Raw genomic sequence first — 26,309 nt, forward strand, 5'->3', positions numbered from 1 at the left:
CAAAGATTTTTTTTTTTTTTTTTTTTTGCTTTGTAGTATGGGTGTTATCATTTTTAACTTTTTTCACAGATAAGTTTTATTGACTTCTTTGTATTTTAATCAAACTTACACATACTTTTAGACAGTTTCTCAACCTCAGCACTATTGACATTTGGGCCAGGTAATCCTTTCTGGTAGGGACTGTCCTGTGCCTTGTAGGGTGTTTAGCAATATCCCTGGCCTGTACCCATTGGATACCAGTAGCATCCCTCAGTTGTAACAATCAAAAATGTATTCAGATATTCAGATTGCCAAATGTCCCCTGGGGGGCAAGGTTATCCTTTGTTGAGAACTCTGATTTAGAGAGCCAGCTAGAGCTACAAGATTTATTGTAAACAATAGCTTGTTCCCTCCAATTCATACACCTCTCACCATTTTCTACTCCCCAGAGGCAACCACTTTCAACAATTTTAAGTGTTTCATTTTTATTCTATTAAGCCTATTTTTTAATTGGGTTATTTTTCTCTTTATTTTTGAGTTTTAGGAGTTCTTTACATATTCTAGACCCTTGACCCTTATCAGATACATGACTTGCAAATATTTTCTCTCATCTACTGATTGTCTTTTTCACTTCCTTTATAGTGTCCTTTCAAATTTTGATAAATTCAAATTTATTTTCCTTTGGTTGCTGTGCTTTAGGTGTCATGTAAGACACCATTGCCTATTTCAAAGTTGTGATATGCCTCTGTTTTCTTCTAAGAGTTTTATAGTTTTAGCTCTTAAGATACATGATACGTTTTGGTTTAGTTTGGTGTTTGGTGGCTGGCCAATATGGGGATCTGAACCCTTGACCATGGTGTTACAACACCACAGTCTAACCAAATGAGCTAACTGGCCAGCCTCATTTTGAGTTAATTTTTGTATATGGTGTGATGGACAGATTTGTTGTTATGCATGTAGATTCCTTAGAGTTTCTATGTATAAGATCATGTCATGGACAAATAGAGATAGTTTTACTTCTTCCTTTCCAATATGATTGCCTTTATTTCATTTTCTAACCTACCCGTGCTAGAACTTCTTGTGCAGTGATGAATAGTAGCAAGAGTGGACTTCTTGTCTTGTTTCTGATCTTAGAGGGAAAGCTTTCAGTCTTTCGTTGTTGAGAATGATGATAGCTATAGGCTTTTTATAGATGTTTAAGAGACTGAGGAAGTTTCTGTTCCTTGGTTAGTGTTTTTATGATGGAAGTGTGTTGGATATTTTTTATGTTTTTCTGCGTCTGTTGAGATGATCATGTTTTTCCCCTTCATTCTATTAATATGGTATGTTACATTGATTTTCATATGTTCAAGGAGTCTTGCATTCCTGGGGTAAATCCCACTTGGTCGTGGTGGATAATCCTTTTTATATGCTGCTGAATTTGAATTGCTAGTACTTTGTGGAGGATTTTTACATCGATATTTGTAAAGGATATTCTGTAGTTTTCTTTTCCTGTGATGTCCTTGTCTTATTTTGGTACCAGAATAATACTAGCATCATGGAATGTGTTAGGAAGTGTTCTTTCCTCTTCTGTTTTTTCAAGAGTTTTTGAAGGACTGATGTCAACTCATCTTTAAATTTTATGTTCACCAATGAGTCCTTGATCCTAGTCTTTTCTTTGAGAGAAATTTTTTTATTACTAGCTCAATCTCTTTATTTGTTATAGGTCTATTCATATTTCTTATTTAAAGCCACAAGAGCCAGCTTGAAAGAGTTCCCACCAGACAATTCTGGGACAAATTGAGCACCAGTTGTGTAATGACATGATAGGTTATAACTCATTGAATACAGAATTCATGAGCCCATGCCAATGTAACTAAATAAATGAATTAATGAATTAATGCAGGAAAAGAGAAACTCTTCCTTATAGGAGCATGACAGCTAAATATGAAAGGAATAACAAAAATATCTCCACTGATACTAAAACTAATGAATGAATGGGGAAAAGGATATTTATGTAGTACCTCCCCACAAATTATTTATTTATACAGTTATTTGTAATTATTTATTATAAAAGGGAAAAACTTCACAGTTGACAAAACTACTGAATACCATATTAACCAATTGATCAAAGTTAATATCACTAATATTGGGAAATGTGGAATCATGTGATTCTTGATACGTTGCATTGAGAAGAATACAGCATCATTCTTGTTCCATTACTACTAAGTAACAATGACAACAGAGCGACGGCCGCTAGTGCTCAAGTGTGGTGGCAGCAGCTCTCAGCAGCTCCTCAGGCTCAGTATCCCGGCCATGGCTGAGCTCTGCCCAACCATCCCAGAGACCTTTCTAGAGGCCTGCGAGCTGCTGCTTACCTATGCTGACAACATCCTCAGAAACCCTAATAATAGCAAATATAGATCTATCCAGACTGGAAACACAGCTTTTTATACTAGACTATTGCCTAACAGAGGAGCTGTTGAATGTTTATTTGAAGTGGGCTTTGAAGAGGGAGAAACACTTTTTATCTTTCCTGAAAATGCTTCAGTGAAGTAGCTGCAAAAAAATCATGACCTGATTGCCATAGAGAGAAATAGCAGATCGGATGGATCAAATAAGAGCCACAAAGTAGAATCATCTCAGGCCGGCCCGTGGCTCACTCGGTAGAGTGCGGTGCTGATAACACCAAGGCCACGGGTTCGGATCCTATATAGGGATGGCCGGTTTGCTCACTGGCTGAGCGTGGTGCTGACAACACCAAGCCAAGGGTTGAGATCCCCTTACCGGTCATCTTTTAAAAAAAAAAAAAAAAAAACAAAGTAGAATCATCTCAGCAATCTGCAACCAGTACCAGCTTCCTACAACACAGTCTTCAAATCCTAATGGGTTAACCCAGCATGCAGGGAACTGTCAAGGGCAGTCATCAAATCCACCATCTGCTCCGATGGCAGGAGGAAAGAAGAGGTGAGCAAGCGCAGCCTCATGCACCCAGTGGTGGGAACTACTCATGGAGACCACGCAACTGCTATTGACACCGAGAGGGTCACAAGCAGAACCTCCAGAAAGAGGTGAGCAAACGCAACCCTTTGACCCAGTGGCCCAACCCACATGGGAAATTATGCTTCCCTTGCGGTCACACATCCTGGGGTGAGAACTACTTGCACAGCCCACACAACTGCATTGATCTGGGGACAGACACATGCAGAACCACCGGTGAGTACAGAAACTCAAGATAGCCAAATAAAGTACAAAAGAAAATTCCTAGTCACCATCAACCCATTCCCCAACTGGGAGAAGCAAGATCCCAGGAGGAGCCTCTAAGCTACAGGAAAGAAGAAAGATAAACCTCACCTACAGTCACCCGTTCAAGCTGAGGAGCTCCACTACACTCCAGTGCACCTATCAGAGTCACAGGACACTAGACAGGATGCCAGCATGACCGCCCAGGGTCACCCCCCTCAGGCAAGGAGTGACAGGACATCCAGGCACTTCTCCCACGAACTCAAAATCTCACCCATGTCCTCATCAATCCAGCACAGTTTCACTCACTTCAGCAAAGATCCATTGAGTGCCCCAATGCCTAGGCCATGGAGGCACTCACAGACAACCTAGACATTGAATATGGTCAAAGTAACCACACAGAAAAACTACATTACTGCATCTGCCCTGACCCAAAACTAAAATACCCTGCCGGTCAGTATAAAATACCTACAGCAAGGAGTCTCTCCCCAAAAACCATTCCAGAGTAATAGAAAAGCAGCTGCTCCATCAGATGACCAGACATCAATGTAGTGATACTAGAAATACAGAAAAGTAAGAAAATATGACACCACCAAAGGAATACAGTAATTCTCAAAAACCAGGCCCCAAACAGTGGGAAACTTTTGAAATGACTTTTGAAAGGAATTCTGAGCAACAGTCTTAAGGAAACTCCATGAGACACAAGAAGACTCAGTCACATGATACAACAAACTGAGAAAAACAATCCAGGATATGAAGTAGGAACTTTACAAAGAGATATCTTTAAAAAGAATGTAGCAGAACTCCTGGAACTGAAGGTTTCATTCAACGAAATAAAAAGTATGACCAGGAGCTTAAGCAGCAGGCTAGAGCAAGCAAAAGAAAGAATTTCTGACCTCAAAGACAGTCTTTTTGAAATAACCCAGGCAAAGAATGGAAATCATCATGTCTAAGGGGTACCTGCACTCCCATGTTTATTGCAGCTCTGTTTACAATAGCCAAGATATGAAACCAACCTAAATGTCCATCAGTGGAAAACTGGATAAGGAAAACTGTGGTATATATATACAATGGAATACTACTTAGCCATAAAAAAGACAGACGTTGTGCCATTTGCAGCAGCATGGATGAGCCTGGAGAAAATTATGTTGCGTGAGATAAGCCAGGCACAGAAAGAGAAATATCACATGTCCTAATAAATGGGAGATAAGAAAGTAAACGAGAGAGAGGCAGGGAGGGGGAGGGAGGGAAGGAAGACAGAATCACAGTAATATGTTGAACTTTCAAAAGGAAAGAACGGAATTGTGGTTACTAGAGGTGGGAAAGAAGGAGGGAGAGGAAGGTTAGCAAGAAATTGGTTAATGAACACAGAATGATCACGTTCTATGATTACGAATATACTAATTATCCTGATTTGATCATCACATATTGTACACAGGTATTAGTACTCAACTCTATACCCCACAAATATGTATAATCAATTATGTTTCAATTTTAATAAAACACAATAATAGCAACAACATCAGTATAATCCTGAGAATATCAAGCAAACAAAAGTTGATGGGCATTGTACAATGTGCCTGTGCAGAGAATCTCATGAGTTACTTGTGACTAAAGGAGATTTATGACATGACCATTTTAATTCTCTTCACAGCTCTTTGACTGTACTGTAAGTTCTTTTCTTAGTGGCTCAGTTATTTGGAAGCTTTCCAAACCCTGTCCTTTTGAGTTTGTATAGAAGATTCATTAGTAGGCATGACTGAAATATGGACAACCCTGTAGAAATGTGATTGGACAAAAAATACATGATCCAATGCTAATAGACTGAGTGGAGAAACCCAGCAAGTCCTGTTTGTTCAGTTTCTTCCTGGCCTCTCTGTGCAGCATTTCTTCCTCTCAGGTATGGAGCAGGACCTCTTCTGGAACAGGAGTCTTATGATCTACAATCAGATAAGTTAGATCAGAAATTTTCTTTAGGATCAACTTCAAGATAAAAAGGCAGGGAAACAGTATTTTTTAGCTTCTATGGCCTGCCTTGGGGAGAAAAGGGAGCAGGTGAAAGGAGTGCAGAAGAAGGTCAGAGAGTAGTCACTTAGGAAATAACAAGGACTATAGGAGTTATAAGATATATATATACACACACATATATCTCATAATATCACACCTACATTAATAAAGAATGATCTCAAGTGAACCTAATTTTACACCCTAAGGTGTAAAAGAAGAGCAAAATAAACCTATGGCCCGCAGATGGAAGGAAATATGAGAGATTAGAGAAAAAAAAAAAAATAGAGAATTTAAAAAAAAGAAAACTGACAAAACCAAAAGTTGGTTCAGTAAAAAAAAACAAATTTGATGAACCTTTAGCTAGACTGACTCAAAAAAAAGACACTAATACACAAATCAGAAGTGAAAATGGAGACATTATTACTGACCTTTCAGAAATTAAATATTTTATTTTAAAAATATGAAAAATTGTATGCCAACAAAGTAGATAATCTAGATAAAGTGGACAAATTGCTATAAACGCAAATTACCAAAACTGACTCATGAAGAAATAGAAATCTCAACAGACCTATAACAAGTAAAGAGATTAATTAATAATCAACCTCCCAACACATAGAAAGTATAACAATGGTTACCAGGAGCTGAGCTGGTAGGGGGAAGGGAGAATGGGCAGTTATGGTTTAATGGGTTCAGAGTTTCAGGGTAGAATGATGAAGGTGATCTGGAGATGGATAGTCGTGATGGTTGCAAAAGAATTTGAATATACCTAATGACACTGAACTACACTTAAAAATGGTTAAAATGGGAAAATGTTATGTATAGTTTACCATAAACAAACAGCAGAAAAACAAAAAATGTCATCCAGGAGTTAAAAAAAAATACAGCCACCATCAAAGTACAGGCCCGGGTGGCCTCACTGATGAATTCTAGCAATATTTAAAGGAAAATCAACATCAGTCCTTTACAAATTCTTCCAAAAAACAGAAGAGAAGGGAACACTTCTGACACCTTCTGTGAGGCCAATATAAGCCTCATACTAAGCCAGACAAAGACATTACAAGAAAACTACACATCAATGTTTCTTATGAGTATAGACAAAAAATACTAGTAAATCAAAGCCAACAGCTCATTAAAAGTAGTATACCCCATGACCAGGTGTGGTTTATCCTAGGAACGCAAGCGTAGTTCAACATAAAATCAATGTAATACAAATTAGTAAAACAAAGGGGAAAAATACATAATCAGCTCAAAAGAAGCAGAAAAAGTATTTGACAGAATTCAACACCCTTTCATAATTAAAAACACTCAGCTTGTAATAGAAGGAACTTCCTGAATATAATAAAGGGCATTTATGAAAAATCCTCAGCTAAGATCATACTCATAGGTGAAAAATGGAAAGCTTTCTCCTTAAAAACAGGCAAGACAAGGATTTTTTTTACTGTTATTCAAAATATTGTAACATTTACTTGTAAATATTTGTGAGGTACAGTATGTTGTTTCAGTACATGCACATACTACACGATGATTTACTTAGGGTGGATAGCACAGTTGTGTACCCATTAGTCCAAGACAAGGATTTTCACTTCCACCACTGCTATTTAACATTGTACTGGAAGTCCTCGGGCAATTGGACAAGAAAAAGAAAGAAAAGTCATCTAAATTGGAAAAGAAGTGAAACTATCTCTTTGCAGATGACATAATTCTATACGTAGAAAATTCCATATAATACATATACACACACCTACTAGAGCTAATAAATTAATTCAGCAAAGTTGTGGGGTACAAAACACACAAAAATCAGTTGTGTTTCTATACACCAGTGATGAACAAACCAAAAAGGAAATTAAGAAACCAATTACAGCTGGCTATTTGGCTCAGTTGGTTAGAGCATGACATTGTAACACCAAGGTCAAGGGTTCTGATCTCCATACCGGCCAGCCACAAAAAAAGAAGAAAATAACTTTATTTGCAATAGCATCCATAAGAATGAAATATCTAGAAATAAATTTAATCAAGAAGGTGAAAGCCTTGTACACTGAAAAATACAAAACTGCTTTAAAGAAAGTAAAAAGCACCTAAACACAAGGATGCTTAAAGAAATTCATGGAAAATTGAATTAAAAGATAGTACGAATCCTTCCATGGACTTCCTGAAGACCCCTTGTAAATAGAAGGCATCCCATGCACCTGGATTGGAAGATTTAACGTTGTTAAAGTGACAACACTCCCCAGAGCAATCTACAGATTCAGAACTCCAATTCAAAATTTCTATAAAAATTCCAATCGCCTTTTTTTTTTTTTTTTTTTTTTTTGGTCTTTTTTGTGACCGGCACTCAGCCAGTGAGTGCACCGGCCAGTCCTATATAGGATCCGAACCCGCGGCGGGAGCGTCGCTGCGCTCCCAGCGCCGCACTCTCCCGAGTGCGCCACGGGCTCGGCCCCCAATGGCCTTTTTTGCAGAAATAGAGAATCTGATCCGTAATTCCTACAGAACTGCATGTGGCCCCAAATAGCCAAAACAATATTGAAAAAGAAAACAAAGTCGGAGGACTCACATTTCCAATTTCAATTCACTGCAAAGCCACGTTAATTAATACAGTGTAGTACATACAAACATATGGATCAATGGAATAGAATTAAGAGTCCAAAAATAAATTCAAACATCTATGGCCACTTTTTTTTTTTTTTTTTAAAGATGACCGGTAAGGGGATCTTAACCCTTGACTTGGTGTGGTCAGCACCACACTCAGCCAGTGAGCGAACCGGCCATCCATATATGGGATCCGAACCTGGGGCCTTGGTGTTATCAGCACCGCACTCTCCCGAGTGAGCCACGGGCCGGCCCTATGGCCACTTTTTGACGCTGATGCCAAGACCATTTGTTTCACTGCTGGGCTGCCGTCACAAAGTACCACAAACCGGGTGACGTAAAACGACTGAAATTTATTGTTTCACAGTCCTGGGGATTGTAAGTCAATGTGTCGGTAGGGCCGTGATCCCTCTGAAACCTTCAGGGGAGAATTCCTCCTTCCCTTTTCCTGGCTTCTGGTGGTGACCATCAATCTCTGGCATTCCTTTCTTCACATCCGTATCACTACAATTTCTTCCTCTGTTGTCACATGGCCATCATCCCTCTGTGTGTGTGGGTCTTTATTAGGGACGCTAATCATTGAATTAAGGACTCACCTTATTGCAGCATGACCTCATTTTAACTAATTACATACGCAACCACCCTATTTCAAATAAGGTCACGTTCTGAGGTACTGGGTGTTAGGTCTTTAACATATCTTTTTGGGGGACACAGTTCAACCCATAACACCATTCATATGAGGATATTTCAAAAAGTTTGTTGAAAAAGTGAATTGAAAGATAATATGCATCTTTCCATGAGCTTTTTGAAGACCCCTCATAGTCTCTTTAACAAAAGAAGTTGGACCCCTGCCTGACTCACTCCATATACAAAAATTAATTCCATATGAATCAACTTAAATATAACAACTTAAATATAACTTAAATATGACTTAAATATAACAACTAACACTATAAATCTATTAGGAGAAAATATAAATCTTCATGGCCTCAGATTTGATAATTGATTCTTAGACTTGACATCAAAAGTACGAGTTACGAAAGTACGAATGTACCTGACTTCATGAAAAATGAGGGCCCACTTAGCTCAGTTGGTTAGAGTGCAGCGCTGTAAACCAGCGTCAAGAGTTTGGATCCCCATACCCACCAGCTGCCAAAAAGAAAAAAAAAAAATGAAAAGCCTTTGTGCATCAAAGGACCTTATCAAGAATGTGAAAAGACAAAGTGCAGAATATGTGTTGACAAAGATGTAGAGAAATTGGAACCCTTGTGCACTGTTGGTGGGAAAGTAAAATGGTACAACCGCTATGAAAAACTGTTATGGTGATTCCCCCCAAAAATTAAAAATAGAGTTTCTATATGATCCAGCAATTCCACTTCTGGGCATATACCCAAAAGAATTAGGGCTGGCCAGTTAGCTAAGCTGGTTAGAGCACAGTGGATTGTTTTTCTTTTTTTTTTTTTTAACAAAAGATGACCGGTTAGGGGATCTTAACCCTTGACTTGGTGTTGTCGGCACCACGCTCTCCCAAGTGAGCCACGGGCCGGCCCTTAGAGCACACTGTTGATAACACCAAGATCAAGGATTCAAATCCCTGGATCAGCCAGCTGCCAAGAAAGAAAGAAAGAAAAGAGAGAGAGAGAGAGAAAGAGAGAAAGAGAGAGAGAGAGAAAGAAGAAAGAAAGAAAGAATTAAAAGCAGGATCTTGAAGAGATATTCGTACATCCATGTTCATAGCAGCATTATTCACAATAGCTAAAATGTAAAAGCAACCCAAGTGTCTTTTGATTGATGAATGGATAAGCAAAATCTGGTCTCTTTATACCATGGAATATCATTCAGCCTTGAAAATGAAAAAATTTGGACACTTGCTTCAATGTAGATGAACTTTGAGGCTAAGTGAAATAAGCCGGTCACAAAAGGATAAATATTGTGTGACCTTTACTGGTCATCTTAAAAAAAAAAAATGTGTATATATATATATGTGTGTGTAAATATATATATATATATATATATATATATATATATATATATATAGTGTGTGTGATTTCAGTTATATGAGGTACTTAAAGTAGTCAAAATCATAGAGACTGAATAGAGTGGTGGTTGCCAGGTTCTAGGGGGCGGAGGCAAGTGGGGAGTTATTGTTTCATGGGTGTAGAATTTTCATTTTACAAGACGAAAAGAGTTATGGAGAGGGATGGTGGTTGGTGGTGGTTACACATTACGAATGTCCTTAATACCACGATACTGTACACTGAAAATGGTTAAGATGATATTCAGATCCCTGTACTGGCCAACTACAAAAAAACACAAAAAACAAAAAACAAAACAAAATGGTTAAGGTGGTAAATTTTTTATTATATGTATTTTGCCACAATTTTTAAAATTGAAAAAATAAATAAATAAATGAAGGTAAAAGAAAACACCAACTTAGAGTTAAACCTCAGGGGGTCCAGTTGCAAACTGGCCAAAGCTTCTGAGGAAACAGATGTGCACAGCAGCTTTATCCCGTGAGTTGGGTGGAGGCAGTCCTGCTCGCAGCACATCCTTTGCTGGGAAGCCCGCTTCAGAGAGCTAGCACTGAACAGTGACCTCAGAGAGTTTGGGGAATGTGGGATATTTGGGCCTGCAGCAGATTGCAAAGCTGGTCTCCCAGTAAAGACAGAAGGTTCAGCAGCACAGGGAGGTGTCCCATAGGTCAAGCAGATGGTGCCTGTGTGAGGGAAGGAGGTTGTGGTTGATGGATATAGAACTGCTGGTTGACAGTCTTTTCCTTTCAGCACATTGGATATGTCATCCCTCAGTCTTCTGGCCTCCATGGTTTCTGATCAGAAGTCACTTTATCCTATTGAGAATCCTTTGTATGTAATGACTTGTTTTTCTCTTTCTGCTTTCAAGATTCTCTCTTTCGACAGTTTGATGATGATGTCTCTAAGGTGTGCATCTCTTTGAGTTTATCCTGCTTGGAGTTCATTGAGCTTCTTGGATGAGTAGATTAATGTTTTTGATCAGAGATGTTAAGTGTTCAGCCATTTTTGTTTTGTTTTGTTTTTGTTTGTTATGGATTTTTTGTTTTGTTTTTTGCCAGCTGGCTGGTATGGATATCCAAACCCTTGACCTTGGTGTTACAGCACTATTTCTTCAAATATTCTTTCTACCCCTTTCTCTTCTCTGCCTCTAGGATTCCCATTATGCAAATGGTAGTTCACTTGATGGTGACCCACAGGTCTCTAAGGCTTTGTTCATTCTTCTTCATTCTTTTTGTTTTCTGTTCCTTGGTTTGGATAATTTCTTTTGATCTACCTTCAAGTTCACTAATTTTTTGTATGCTTGCTCAAATCTGCTCTTGATCCCTCTAATGAATTTTTTATTTCAGTTATACTTTCAACTCTAGAATTCCTATTTTGTTCTTTTTTATAATTTCTATATCCATTTATATTATCTATTTGATATCAATCTCATCCTTTCCTTTAATTCTTCAGACATGGTTTCTTTTAGCTCTTTGAACATGTATAAAATAGTTGATTTAAACTCTCTCTAGTAAGTCCAATACCTAGGCTTCCTTAGGGACAGTTTCCATTGATTTTTTCCCCCTCTAAATGGGCCATAATTACTTTGTTTGCATATTTTATAATTTTCTGTTGAAGACTGGACATTTTAAATAATATACTGGACATTTAAAATAATATACTGGGGCAATACTGGAAATCAGACTCCATACCTCCTCCACTGATTTGTTGTTGTTGCTGTTTGTTGTTGTTGAGTGTTTACTGACCTTTCTTTTTTTTTTTTTTTTTTTTGTCTTTTTCGTGACCGGCACTCAGCCAGTGAGTGCACCGGCCAGTCCTATATAGGATCCGAACCCGTGGCGGGAGCATCGCGGCGCTTCCCAGCGCCGCACTCTCCTGAGTGCGCCACGGGCTCGGCCCTTTTACTGACCTTTCTGAACTAATTCTGGAGTCTGTTTTCTTTGCTGTGTGTGGACAATGAAGTTTCTATTCAGTTGGGTTAGTGGTCAACTAATGATTGGACAGAGATTTCTTTAAATGCTTAGAGCCAATAAGTGTCCTGTCTTTGCCAAGAGATTCTGTATTCTGTGTGCATGTGGGGGCTCCCCTTCAACACTCAGCCAGGCAGTTTCCAGCTCTGCCTTAGCCTTCACTTCCTGCTTGCCGGGAGCCTCAAGGATCATTAGAGGGGAGAGATTTGAGCCTTTTCAGGTCTTTACTGAGCATGTGCACAGTTCTGCACATGGGTGTGGCCTTCTAGATTCCCCAGAATGTGTTAGAATTTTCAAACCCCTATGGATATCTCATTCTCCAGTTTTTCCTTTGAAGGTTTTTGGTTAGCCCACTGTTTGCCCCAACTGTTGTCCATGACCTCATGAAGACACCAGCTCATATGGTGTCCTCTAAATGTTTTTGAAAAATGCCCCCAAGGAAAAGGCTTTTTGCTCTAGGTGAGCTCCTAGTCAGCCTGACAGTGGGGTCTTCCTGGGAACCCCCCCAGCTGGGTCAGATGATGACAGTTCTCTGGGAATGAGGCTTTGAAGGAGCTTCAACCCCATTTGTCTTTCCAGTGGCTGTCCCAGCTGCTGGTTTTCACTGTAATTGTGGGCTGTTCGTTTTCAAGGCTACAGTAGAGCCATCAGGGAGGGGATGAGAATAGAATAGGGCATGTTGTTAAAAACACCACAAACTTGCTGTTCTTAATGAGATTTTGTTTGTTTTTAATTTGTTTTGAATAAATTTTCCCTAGGTTGCTGCAAGCTTTTGGCTAATTTCCTGAGGTCTGAAAAAATTGATTCTGACTTTTTATTTTTTTTTATTTTTTTATTTTTTTAAAAGATGACCGGTAAGGGGATCTTAACCCTTGACTTGGTGTTGTCAGCACCACACTCAGTGAGCTAACTGGCCATCCCTATATAGGATCTGAACCCGGGGCCTTGGTGTTCTCAGCACCACACTCTCCCGAGTGAGCCACAGGCCGGCCCTGACTCTGACTTTTTAAAAAAAGTTTTTTTGCCAGTTTTCTCATTGCTTTCATGGAGGAGAGAATTTTTGGAGGTACTTACTCCACCATTTTCACTGACATCACTCTCTATTGCTTTTTGTAAGTTGTTTAGAGTTTGTCCAAGGTCAATTTCATGCCCCTCATTGAACAACACACACACAGTAACAGTAAAAAGAAAACGAGAGATGAAAGTGCTTTTTCTACTGCTTTTGTTTTGTTTTGGGGTGTTATTTTTTTTTTGGTGGCTGGCTGGTATGGAGATCTGAGCCCATGACCTTGGTGTTACAGGCTTTGCTCTAACCAACTGAGCTCAACCAGCCAGTCCAGAAAGTACTTATTCTAGAACAGCAGCCTGTGAGGTAAAGTTATGGGGGTGTGGGCAGCGCTTCTCCGACTGTGTGGAGATGGACCAGTTTGTCTGTTCGTGTATCTAGTTCATCAGGGTATGTGGTCCTACTGCATGTGACCAGTTCACCTGCAACTTGCCATGCAAGTTCAATAGCCCAAGCTGGTCTATACCCTGTTCAACAGGAATCACCCACTGATCACTATCCTGGTGCTCCAGGCGATGTCAAATTGCTATAGAGTTTGCAGGCACTCTCAGTCATTGAGTGGTAACAAAGTTTGTAAAACCAGCAAAATTTTTTTGTTTGTTTTTTGGGGGGGTTTTGGCAGCTGGCTGGTACAGGGGTCTGAACCCTTGACCTTGGTGGCAAACCAGCAAACTTTGAGTAGCACTTTACTAGGAAACAATCTTGAATAAGCTAGTACTACCCTCCAGGACCACATTTTTAAAAACTTCTGTATTGGCGTTCTCTCAGATTCTAGCATCACGGAAATATAGAAATGTAGAAAATAGGGATTTCCCATACTCCCACAGAGACACAGAGATGACCACTGTTAACATGCTTGCTCTATATGTGCTACCAGTTTTTGCTGTTGCTGTACAATTATATGTTTGTTTTATAAAAATGAACTTATTTTGTGTATATATATATATATATATATATATATATATATATATATATATGTATGTATTTTGCAGCTTATTAACTTATTTGGACATGTTCCTGTATGATATATGTACATTTTTCTCATTCTTAATAGCCATGGAAGAGATTAAGAAAAAATAGAAACAAACAAAAAAAATTAGCCATGGATTATTTCATTTCATATATATGCAATATTTGTTAACCAGTTCCTGTTGGTGGCCATCTAGATGCAGTTCCCATTTTTCAAGCTAAGGTCTTTATTTATGATACACTAGAACTAATAGGTGCTGGCTCCATATGGTGTGCCAAACCTAATAATAGGCAGAGCAAAACTTGCCATCCAAGTGATTCCCGATTAACATTTTTAGGGTGTTTTCAATCTCCTGCTACTATAAACAAACTACAGAGAATCTGTTGTATACCCTTTGGGCACCTGAAAAAGTCCTGTGGGAGCAATTGCTGTCCAAAGAGGGTTTCCACCTTACACCGCCACCCACAATGTTCTCATCTTGAGATGGGTTTGGGTTGGGGAAATTCCAAAGTCGTCAGAAGGACTAGCTGGTTAGCTCAGTTGGTTAGAGCATGGTGCTAACACCAAGGTTCAGGGTTCGATGCCCATACCGTCCAGCTGCCAAAAAATAAAACTAAAAAAAAAAAAAAAAAAAAAAAAAAGCAGCAGGGGGAGGGAGAGGGGAAGAAGTTGGTAAATGGTTGCAAAGTTACAGTTAAGATAGGAAGAATAAGTTCTGTTGCTCTAGGGTGACTATAACTAATAATATTGTATTGTATATCTCAAGATAGCCAGAAGAGAGGATCTTGAATGTTATAACCACAAAGAAATGATAAATGTTTAGGTGATAGATATGCTAACTATTCTGATGGGATCATTATACAATATATGCAGGTATTGAAACAACAAATTGTACCCCATGAGAATGCACAATTAAAACATTAAGTTAAAAAAAAAGTTATCGGGGGCCTTGCTTTCCGGTCAGGGAGTCAGATTTGAGTTTGACTCCTGTCCCCTTGCTGGTGGACCTCACAATAAAGCCTTTATTTCTTCAGAAAAAAGTCACCAGGAACCAAACCAATATAAAGTCCAACTCTGGCTGGACAGTGGCAAATGTTCCCAGAGCCAAGGCACTGGATTTTCCTGGGCTGTTCAGAAACTTGGGAGGCCAGTTCTAGAAGAGAGCCAAAAATATAAGCAAGCAACTCGTTCTTTCGTCAAAACACCTTTTCTTCTCATTTCTGCTAAGAACAAATAGCATCCAGCAAGATGAATAGGGGATGCCATATTTTTACAAATCATCTGCCTTTTTTAATTCCAAAATTTGAAAGCTAAATGCTACTTAAATATATGTTTAACCTGTATGGTACTGACTTGTCATGGGAGCAAGGGAGAAGGCCAGGCGTTCTTGCTCACGTTACCCACTGCCAACGATTAGGCCTGACACAAGTCTCTGAGTGGAGATTCAGGAGCGGTTTCTGGAGTAAACAAGCAGCCGACTCAGTTCCTCCTGACCGGCTTCTGTAACCGTCCAGCAGAAATGCTTGTCTGAGCCTCTTTCAGAATGGAGCCAGGTTGGGCCGACCCTGTGGCGCCCTCGGGAGAGTGCAGCGCTGGGAGCACAGCAGTGCTCCCGGCTGCGGGTTCGGATCCTATGTAAGGATGGCCGGTGCGCTCACTGGCTGAACGCAGTGCGGCCGGTCACAAAAATGACAAAAAAAAAAAAAAAAGAATGGAGCCAGGTTAGTGAGAGCCTGGCCAGCTAACTCTTAATCAGGCTGGTCTGTTGTCTTCCCTAAGTCCTGCAAGAACACTTTAAGGCAAACCCAAAGAACCCGCAAGCTAACTTATGGTTCTCCCTCGGAGTATCCTTGAAGCATTGAGGTGTCTGAAAGCTATATATATAGTTTCTGGGGAAACAGTCTCTTCAGATATGTAACCCAGACACTAGCAATTCTTCACGAGCTCCTAACTGTCATTAGACATCCTCATGTGAGAGAGAAGCTTCTGATTCATTTTGGGAAACCATCTGAGCTGCCGGCGGGGGCTACCATGCTGGCGTCCACCCCTGCAGAGAAGAAACTGGGGACATGCCAAAGTGCTTTCCCTAGTGTTTCCATCCAAATAGGAACAAATCCAGGGCTCAGAGTACACATTTCACGGCTTTTTATTGAGATTTGGGAAGGGTTGGCTGCAGCGGCGGGTGTGCTCACTGTCCCAGTTTGCCCAGACCCTCCACGGCGTGTGTGACGGCATTTGTGACTGTGTTGGACACTGTCTCGGTGACTTCCTTCGCCACTTTGTCTCCTGACTCTTGGGCTTTCTTTAAGGCTTCGGCAATGGCTGTTGGGAAGAAAGAGGAAGAATGAATGGGTGAGCCACTCACTGGGCTTGTGTCCCTTTGAGTGGCATGTGGGATGTGGCTGTCTTGCGGGATCCACCCCTGCAGCACCCCAGTGGAATGGAGGCCGGCAGGGCTCCTGGTGGAATGAACTCAAATTTAGTTTTATTCTCGCCGATGACTTGCATTTCTTCATTTATGGGTGAGATGAGCAGCTGCTCATGGGTGTGTTGGCTATTTGTACAGTGCTTTATATTTCGGAGACTACCTGTTTATATCTTTTGGTCATTCTTAGATTGGGTTGTTATATTGGATTATCATTTCTATATCAAATATTTTCCCTCAGTTTGTGATTTCCCTTTTGGTTTGACTACAGTATTTGTGATTTTGTTTTTGGGTTTTTGTGAGGTTTTTTGGGGGGGGGGGGCGCTGACCGGTACAAGGAACTGAACCCTTGACCTCTGTGTTACAAGGCCACACTCTAACTGAGCTAACTGGCCAGCCTGTATTTTTTTTACTATAGAAAATTTTGAAGTTTCATGTTGTCAAATTTGCCTGAAATTTCTTTTATGGCTGTTGGGGTTTTGTTTGTTTATTTTTTGGTGGCTGGCTGGTGTGAGGCTCCAAACCCTTGACCTTGGTGTTATCAACACTGCACTCTAACTAACTGAGCTAACCGGCCAGCCTGGGTTTTCTGTCATAGTTTTAAAAGATCCTCCCCTCCCCAAGATTATGCTAAAGACTCCTATGTTATCGCTACAGTCTGAATGTTTGTGTCCCCTATCCAAATTCATGTGCTGAAATCCTCACCCCCAATGCAATGGTATTAAGACGTAGGGCCTTTGGAGATAATTGGGTCATGAAGGCAGAGCTCTCATGAATTGAATTAGTGCCTTTATAAAAGGGGTCCCAAAGAGCTAGTTAGCTCTTTTCACCATGTGAGAACACAGCAAGAAAGCGCCGTCTATGAACCAGGACGTGAGAACTCACCACACACCAAGTCTGCGGGCACCTTGATCTTGCACTTCCAGCCTCCAAAACTGTGAGAACTAAATTGCTGCTGTTTATAAGCCATCTAGTTTATGGTCTTATATTATAGCAGCCTGAGGTTAAGACAGTTATTTTCTTCTTTTTTTTTTGTGGCTGACCGGTAAGGGGATCTGAACCCATGACCTTGGCTAAGGCTGCACTCTAACCAACTGAGCTAATCGGTGAGCCCTAAGATAGTTACCTTCTAACAGTTTAATAAATTCATGTATTCATGTCCTTAATCCATCTGGAATCTCTTTTGTTGTAAAAATGAGGTATGTCTGTGCTTTTTACATAATTCTACACACAGCACACACACACAAAATTTTACATAAATATATATTTAGCAAATATAATTTTATGTCTTAAATGTTTTGTCCCAGCATGCTGCCACATAGTCTTTTGTGACCTTATCTTCTTTTTTTTTTTTTTTTAAAAAGATGACCGGTAAGGGGATCTCAACCCTTGGCTTGGTGTTGTCAGCACCACGCTCAGCCAGTGAGCAAACCGGCCATCCCTATATAGGATCCGAACCCGTGGCCTTGGTGTTATCAGCACCGCACTCTACCGAGTGAGCCACGGGCCGGCCCGTGACCTTATCTTCTTATTCTACAGAGATCACTATCTAGATGGAGCCCTTATGCAAAGTGTAGTCTGTGGCCTGGGATGAGCACAGGTAATAGCATACCGACCAAAAGGGGCAAGGTTGACCTGGTTATGCAGAGAACAGGTCTGCCCCACCTGGCCTGCCCTCCCTCCCTCCCTCCCTCCCCACATACCTTTCTCTCCAGCTTCCTTGGCGTGCTCCACCACTTCCTTCACTACCTCCTCCACAGCGTGAACTGGAAAGAGGAGACAAGTCCAGAGTGAGGGCCCAGTGGGAGCCCGCTTCTCCTGGAGGCCCAGATGCCTCTGGACATGCCCGTGGGGCTCTGGCTGGCTCACAAGAAGGACCCCCAGCAGCTTCCTTCAGAGACTCCGCGGGGGGGGGGCCCTGCTGCCAGGCAGCGAGTGAACCTGGTAACTCAGCCCTGCACGGCCTGGAATACCAATGAGCAGGCCCTCCTGCCAGCAGGGGATGTGGAGCCAAGGCTGGGCCTGTGTGCCAGGTCACTGCTGCTCTCAGGACATGCTGGCTGTCGTGCCTCCACCGAATCCTGAAGCCTCCTGCAGCACAGCCAACTCCTCAAAGCAGTTCCTCCAATAAGAGGGAATTCTCTGCCCGCCTCAGAGTTGTTTAAAGTTTGGGTGGGGCTGGCCGGTTAGCTCGGTTGGTTAGAGCGTGGTGTTGTAACACCAAGGTTGAGGGTTTGGGTCTCGTACTGGCCAGGTGCCAAAAGAATAAATATATAAACAAATCAATAAAGTAGGCTGGTAGTGTGCTAGAATGAAAGATTTTAGAGTCAGAAGAGCTGGTTCTAAATTCTAACTCCGCCCTCCAATGCTGGGTCCTCTCCTCTGTAAAATGGGACTAATACAAAACTCAGAGGGCCAGTGAGAGATTCAAGAGGGTGGTCAAGGCCAGCTGTGGAGTTAAAAATGTTGTGCTATATATTTGTGGCCATTTGGCAAGAGGACAGCAAGTGTGGGCCTGAGCATTTTCACAATGTCCAGCTGGCTGGGCCTCCGCACACACAGCTGCTGACCTCTGCACACAAAACAGGTTTCTGCAGGTGCGAAAGAAATCAAAAATGTCCTCTTTGACTCTGAACAGAATCAGACTTGGTGGTCTCTTTTTTTTTTTTTTTTTCCGTGACCGGCGCTCAGCCAAGGAGTGCACCGGTCATTCCTATATAGGATCTGAACCCGCGGCGGGAGCGTCGCCGCGCTGCTAGCGCAACACGCTACCGAGTGCGCCACGGGCTCAGCCCAGACTTGGTGGTCTCTTAATGAAGAAATCTCTGAAGCTTTAAATTTATGGTAAAAATAAAAATTGATATTCTTTTTCCACATAGGAGATATAGAATGGGCTGTTTTGACACAGAAGGGCTCCCCAGAACTCTGGAGGGAAGGCTCCAGGCCACCAGCTGCTCACCCAGCACTTGGGCTCCCTTCTGCCCCCAGGAGCCTCCTCGGGGCCAGCCTCCCCTTGGCTCTCAGCCACAGACCCAGGAGCAGGCTGAGCCTGGGCCAAGAACAGATGAAACTCAGGGAGGACTGCTTGGGGCTGGGGGACCCTCATGGTTCCACCCTGAGCTGGCCCTCACCCCCCAACTCCGTCCTGTCCTGGTGGGGCTGATAGGCCAGGGTTCCTGATGGGCCCTCCCCCAGGCCCTTACCTGCCTGCTGGGATGCACTTCCAACAGGCCCAGTGGAGTCTGCCCCCAGCTCTCCTGGCTCAGGTGGAAAGGAGCCCCAGGGTGCTTACCGGCTCCCTCGGTGGCCTTCTCGGTGCGGTGGGCCAGGCCCTCGGCAGCAAGCTTCCCCAGGCCTCCCAGCATTGTGCAGCAACAGGTGGTAGCCAAGTAGGATGCTGGGAACTGGACCGATGGGCTTTTATAGATGCCTCTGCTGCCTCGCTGGGCTCTGGGGCACCAAGCCCAGCCCAGCCCGAGGAGGCTGAGTCAGCGTAGGAGGAGGCAGCAACAGAGGCTGGGTGGGGCCACCCCAGTGCTGTGGCGGTGGCTGCCCCTCTGGCAGCATAAGACCCCTGCACCCCATGTCCTAGGAGCCAAGTGAAGGGCAGGGACAGGGAACAGGGCTGAGGCTGGACAGGAGAGGTCAGCTCTGGACAATGCTCTTCCTGGAGGCAGGGGCCTGAGTGCTCTGGGGAATGATAGCACTTGGGGATAGTGGCCCTGCCAGCCCGCTGCCTGGGGTCCAAACTCCCCAAGCCTGAGTACTGGTATGTACCTGGTGACAAGCCTAGGACTTCCAGCCTACTGCTCAGGGTCCCCAGTGTAGCCTAGTCGGGGGCTTGGGGTTTCTATGGGCCTGTGAACCTGGACAGCCCTCGGGTCCAGAACATGAGTGGAGTGGGGGCCACCGCCCTCCCCACTTCCAAGGACCCTGTCTCTGCAGAGCAGCTTTGCAGTCTCCACCGAACATTTGGGGGCTCTGGGTGGCACTTTGCCCAACGTGGAGGAGGACATAGTATTGTCCAGAAGCTGCCCTGGCATGCCAGTCAGCTGACTCTCACTCACCCGAGCACCCGAGTGGCCCCGTGCTGGAGCAGCCAGCACATGGGGAACTGGCCCTTGCTGCGCCTTGGTTCCTGGCCTCTCGGGGAGGTTCTGGAGGTCGGCAGTGCCCTCTCTCCCCTGGAGGTCCTGGAGGAGTGGACAAGACCCCTGCTTCTGGGGCTGGCTAGAATTCCCTAGAAAGCTGCCCTGCCAGCTCCTGGTCATCACCTCCTGAGGGGTGCCGGGCTGCTCCCATGTTACTCAGGATGGACAGAAATGCCTCAGGCCCCATGCCGCATGTTGCTTCCCTTAGTCACTAGCCCAGCCTGAGCCTCAGGTTCCTCATCCATAAAATGGGGACAACTATGCCTTCCTGGCTATGTCACTGGCAGTCAGTGGGACAAAGCATGACACTCTTGGCAAATGCCTGTTCCTTCCCCTTTGTCACTGATGTAGCAGGGAGGCGCCCCTTGGCAGTGAGCCCAGACCACCAGCCGGAAGTGGTTGGCACGTGAGGCTGCCTGGGAGCCAGAGGGTTGGGGGATGTCACCCCGCAGGCCAGGGCTCAGGAGAGCAGGTCTTCCCGAGTTCCTGCTCATGTGGTCCAGGCCTGAGGCAGGAGTCTGAGGATGCTTCTGCCCACGCAGGCTCCCTCAGCCCTCAGAGCTGCCCTCCTGGTATGGTGGAGGCTAATTGGTGTTCACTGGGCCACGAGGACTCACAGCCTGGGCCTTACGGGGCTGAGGCCTTCTTGCATTCCTGCATGGTGTTGGAGGCCCCAGAACTATAACCAGCCCCCCTGGGGTGGGCAGTGGGTGCTGTGGGCAGCAGGACCCCTGGCACACGAAGCCACAGCCCCACACATGCCATTGCCATCTCCCTGGGGCAGGGGTGGATCGGAGCTCAAACAATTTGGAGGGGCTCTCTTTAAGCAAAAGAATACAATCATAAGGGCTGGCCAGTTAGCTGAGCTGGTTAGTGCATGGTGCTGATAACACCAAGGTCCAGGGTTCAATCCCTGTACTGGCCAGATGCCAAAAACAAACACAACAAAACAAGAAAAAACCAAACAAGAAAAGAGTACTACTCTTGCCAGTTGTACATATATATGTATGACCCTGCGAACCCAGAAGGGCCCTTGAAAGTGGGGGACCCTGGAGCTCAAGCAGGTCCATCTGACCCTGACCTCCCCTATTACAGCCAAATTCCAGAGTGTTCCACCCAGGGCGTCAGGGCAGTGTTGCAGAGGGTCGGGGGGGGGGGGGACTTCTAGGACACGGCTGGTGGGAATTGAGCTGAGGGACCCACAGGGACATTCCCCGAACGTGTCATACCACTTCTCTGTTTTCTCTATGGTTGTATATGTCCCTCAACCACACAGAGGTCCTCTCTGTGCCTCTTCCCCTGACAGGTGTCACTACCAGGGGAACAGATGGTTTCCAGACCCCACAGTCCCCTCCCCACGAGCCACCACCCTGGGGTCCTCTTCACAGTTCCCCTCTTTCAGGACCTCACCAAGCCCCACACAGGGTCTTGTCAGAGCTTGGCCACTCAGCAGGACCCTGGCCCTAGCACCCAGCCCAGAGCCCAGCCCACCCCAGCATGGGACAGCTGCCCCTTTCCCTCCCTGTCAGGTTGCTGTTGCCCCTCCACACAGCCCCCTGCCCATGAGACCCTGCCCCTCTTTACCACACTGCTTGGTGTGAGTGCTGTGACTCCAGTGATGATACACCATGGCTCCAGATCCCAAATGCCCGAGGGGGAGACAGCAAGAAGCCTGGGGAGGCCAAGCAGCCCAGGACCGGCACCAACTGGCCTTCCAGCCCCAGCTGTGACCTGCTCCCCATCCTCCCAGCCCAGCCCAGCCCATGTGCCCTGGGAGGTTCTGGAGCAGGACCCCTTTCTTGTCAAAGAAACTGAGACAGCCCAAGACACTACTAACCAGGGATGGATCCTGGTCTGAGGGCTGGGTGTGGATGACTCCCGCAGGGAATAACTTTGCCCACCCGTATGAGGCTGAGCATGACGCAGGTGGAGCCACCCTCCACTGCTCCATCTTGGAAGAGGTCCAACCCACACTGGGCCTCCATGGAGTGGCTCTTAAACACAGGCACACATGTGAGCACATCCTGAGTCAGAAGGTTAAGTCCAGTATCTTCTGGGCAGAGAGAATCTAGCTTTGACAAGAGCATAGTAATGGTCCAGGTAGATGTTGCCCAACAACCCAGTTTGGCAAAGGACCAGCTGGCTGAATCATCAAGTCAAGGAGAGCCAATATTTCAAATAGCAATTTGCCAATGTAGCAATTACCAACTCTAAAGGAAAAAAAAGTGTTTATTTTGGGCAGTTAAATATATAGGGCTGTCTCGTGTCTGAAGCATGATGTCCTATGTGATTTGAAGTGCAGATGTCACAAATGTCAAGAGTTTTGTGACGGCCCATCCTGCCTATGTTTTCTCACATTTCCACTGTGTATACTGTGCCCACAGATCCTGCACACATTGACCCTTCCATGCCTCAGGGGAGCTGAGTCCAGACCCCTGGAGACTTGCCTTGTCTGTCATCAAGGGAAGAATCGTCCATCATGTCCACACCCACCCAGGGTCCTGGTGGATATCAGAGGGCTCATCCAAATGGGACTGTTCACAGAGGTGTGGACAGAGTCAAGGGAACCCACAGGGGACGGATGTTAAAGTGTCCAGGGACCAGCAGTAGTGGGAGTTGTTATCTCCCTGGGTTTGGCAGGGCAGGAGAGGTGTCTGCACAGCCCGGCGAGGGCTGTGGCTGTAGGAGAGGGTCATGAGACAGGAGCTGCAGCCATCAGCAGAGAAACACGGCCACCACCAACCCGTGTCGAGCAAGGAAGGAGCTGGGGGAATAACTGCCTGTCTTCTCCGTCTACAGTCTCCTACCCATGTCTCCTGTGGCTGAACCCAACCAGGGCCAGAAGGTGAAGAAGCCCAAGTGAGCTAGTCCACGAGGGCGTGGGCCTGGGGGAGCTGGGTGGAGAGTGGGTGTGGAGGGAGAAACAGAGAATACCAGCTCAGCCTGCTGGTCTTCCCAGTCTGGGAGGAACGTGGCAGCAGCTTAATCCTAAATCATCCCATTTCTCTTTGAAACTATTTGGAGCAACAAGAAGTGCAAGACGAAGGAAAAAAAGCCCATCATCAACACACACCCCAAAGCAGGTGAGACCGGCAGAGCCCATGTGGGAAGCCAGGGAGGTGCAAAACAGGGACCGGGACCCAGTGGGGCCACCTCCGCTGTTGCCAGTAACACCTGTTCCCAGGAGGAGAGGGCCCTCTGAGTGAGAGCTCCACAGACAGAGCTAGGATCTGGGGGGTAAAGAAAGGAGCAGAGGGTGCCCTGGGAAGTCAGAGGTGCAGGGTCTGTGAGAGGGAGCCCTTGGGAAGGCAAGGGCTGGGTGCCTGGAGGCTGCAACCGGGGACAGAAGGCTGGCAGTAGAATCTTCTGCAGCTGGTGGGGTTCTGAGAGGCAGAGCCATCGTGGCTACACAGGTGAGTCCAGCACTTGTAAAGGAAGGGCAGGCTCCTGAGCAAAAAAGCCTGGGCAACCCCTGGGCCCCACCCCTCCATAGGAGTCGCCCGCTCATGTCTGGCAAATGCCACTCCATATTTGCACCTCGATCTTTGACAGCCTCCAATATCCCATTTTGGGTTTTCCTCTCCCCCACAATCTAGTTGGTTTTGTTTATTTGGATATGTAAACATTGCCCTGGTTCTGAGAGTCAGAGCTACAGAAAGAGATACACTCAGAGAAGTGTCCCTCCTTCCGCATCCCTGACCCTGTTCCCATTACCCCTTCGTTCCACCTCTTTGCCACCCCTTCCCGCCCACCCTGTAGGTAACTGGTCTATTTACTTTCTGGTTTGTCCTGCCTGCACTTTCTTCCCACAGGTAGGCAGAGACATGCATGTCCTTCTGCCCTCTGCCTTTCTTATGGAAGGATGGTGCACCACACATCTGAGTCTGCACTTCACTTTTTTATACTCAACAATAAAAACATACTGCTTATAAATGTGAAAAAAAAATACCAAAACTACATTGCACATGAAGAAATTCCACCAGAAAGGGTAACCTCAGAAAAGGCATGTGAAATCATGACTCAACATTCCAACATGAATTTTAAAAAGAAGACGATTAATGCACAATACTAGTTGTAAAGGAAGATGAGAGACAGCATCTTTTTCCAGCACAAGGCTGAAAATTTGTTGTTTAGTGTAGTCGTCCTCATCAGTAATCTTTTTCCTTTTTTAATCAGTGATCTTAGCTGGATCTTCTGGATCACTGGCTGTGGACGCTACATCAGCACTTGCTGCGTCACCTTGCACTTTATGCTATGGAGACAGCATCTGTCCTCAAACCTCATCAACCAACCTCTGCTGGATTCAGACTTTCCTTCTGCAGCTTCCTCACTTCCCTCAGCCTTCAAAGAATTGAACACAGTTAGGTCTTTGCTCTGGATTAGGCTTTGGCTTAAGGGAATGCTATGGCTGGTTTGATCTTCTCTCTAGACCACTGAACTTTCTCCATATTAGCAATTAGGCAGCTTTGCTTTCTTATCATTCCTGTGTTCATGGAGTAGCACTTTGAATTTCCTTCAAGCAAAAAAAAATTTTCCTTTGCATTTACAACTTGGCTAATTATTTGGTGCAAGAGGCCTAGCTTTCGGCCTATCTCAGCTTTCAAGACAAGTGACTCCTCCTCACCTATTAAGTTTGCTATTTTATGTGGGCGCAGTTCATGGTGCCCCAAAACAATTATAATAGTAACATCAAAGATAACTGATGACAGATCACCAAAACAGATAGAGTAATAATGAAAAGATTAAAATATTGAGAGAATTACGAAAATGTGACACAGGCACCAACAGACTTGCTCGACACAGGGTTGCCACAAACCATCAAGTTGTAAAATATATGATATCTGTGAAGTGCAATCAAGTGAAGCGTAATCAGAGAAGGCATGCCCGTAGAAAACAATAAAACAAACCATTGCAGATAGGAAGACTACAGGAAGCACAAGGAAGTAGCTATGGTAGATACGGACACAGAAGAAAAGAGCCTCATACCCGTAGTTGGAATTCCCACAGGAGAAAGCTGAGCAATGGAAGAGAGCAAATACTTAAAAATACAATTAAGTAGGTGATGGAGTTTGGAAGTGTTGTCCCCCCAGAACTCATGTGGAAATCTGATCCCCAATGTGGCAGTGCTGGAAACTGATTGAGTCACGGGGGCGGATCCCTCATGAATGGATTCATGCTGTCCCTGGGGCGGGGTAGTAATGAGTGAGTTCTCCTTCTATTAGTTCCAACCAGAGCTGATTGTTTACAGACCCCAGCACCTCCCCTCCCCCTCCCCGTCTCCCTCCCTCCCCCTCTCTCTCTCTTTCTCTTTCCTTGTACCCACCAGCTACCTGCCACTTTCGGGCCCGTGAGGAGAAGCAGCCTGAGGCTGGTACCAGATGCAGCTGTCCTAGAATCATAAGCCAAATAAACCTCTGTTCTTTGTAAATTGCCCAGTCTCAGGTATTCTGTTATAGCAACACAAATGGACTAATACAGCAGGTATATGAACATCACTCAGCATCACTGGTCATCAGGGAAATGCCAGTCAAAACCACAGTGAGATATCACCTTACACCTATTAGGATGGCTACTGTCAAAAAGACAAAAGAGAAAAAAAAGAAAAAAAAAAGAAAAGAAAAAAGATACCAAGTGCTGGTGAGGATGAGGAGAAAAGAGAACCCTTGTACACTGTTGTTGGGAGTGGAAATTGGTACAACCATTATTATTTTGGTTTTTATATATATATATATATATATATATATATATATATATATATATTTTTTTTTTTTTTGGCATCCCATCAGTATGAGTACAGCCATTATGAAAAACAGTAAAGAGATTTCAAAAAACCAAAAATAGAATTACCATATGATCCAGCGGTTCCTCTTCTGGGTCTATGTCCTGTAAAATAAATA

The 26,309-nt window shown here is 44.2% G+C and overlaps 1 protein-coding gene across 1 annotated transcript; it reads right to left on the minus strand.

Moving 5' to 3' along the window:
* Positions 1-15,966: 15,966 nt before the first annotated feature.
* On the minus strand, positions 15,967-19,640 carry FAM25A (family with sequence similarity 25 member A). Its single transcript, XM_063083015.1, has 3 exons — positions 19,554-19,640; positions 17,965-18,027; positions 15,967-16,158 (listed from the first exon to the last, which is right to left on the minus strand). Exons 1-3 carry the CDS (start codon positions 19,624-19,626, stop codon positions 16,025-16,027), a joined length of 270 nt encoding a protein of 89 aa, XP_062939085.1. The 5' UTR covers positions 19,627-19,640; the 3' UTR covers positions 15,967-16,024.
* Positions 19,641-26,309: the final 6,669 nt, after the last annotated feature.

The sequence above is a fragment of the Cynocephalus volans genome, chromosome 2 (assembly GCF_027409185.1).
Source record: "Cynocephalus volans isolate mCynVol1 chromosome 2, mCynVol1.pri, whole genome shotgun sequence".
NCBI classification, from domain to species: domain Eukaryota; kingdom Metazoa; phylum Chordata; class Mammalia; order Dermoptera; family Cynocephalidae; genus Cynocephalus; species Cynocephalus volans.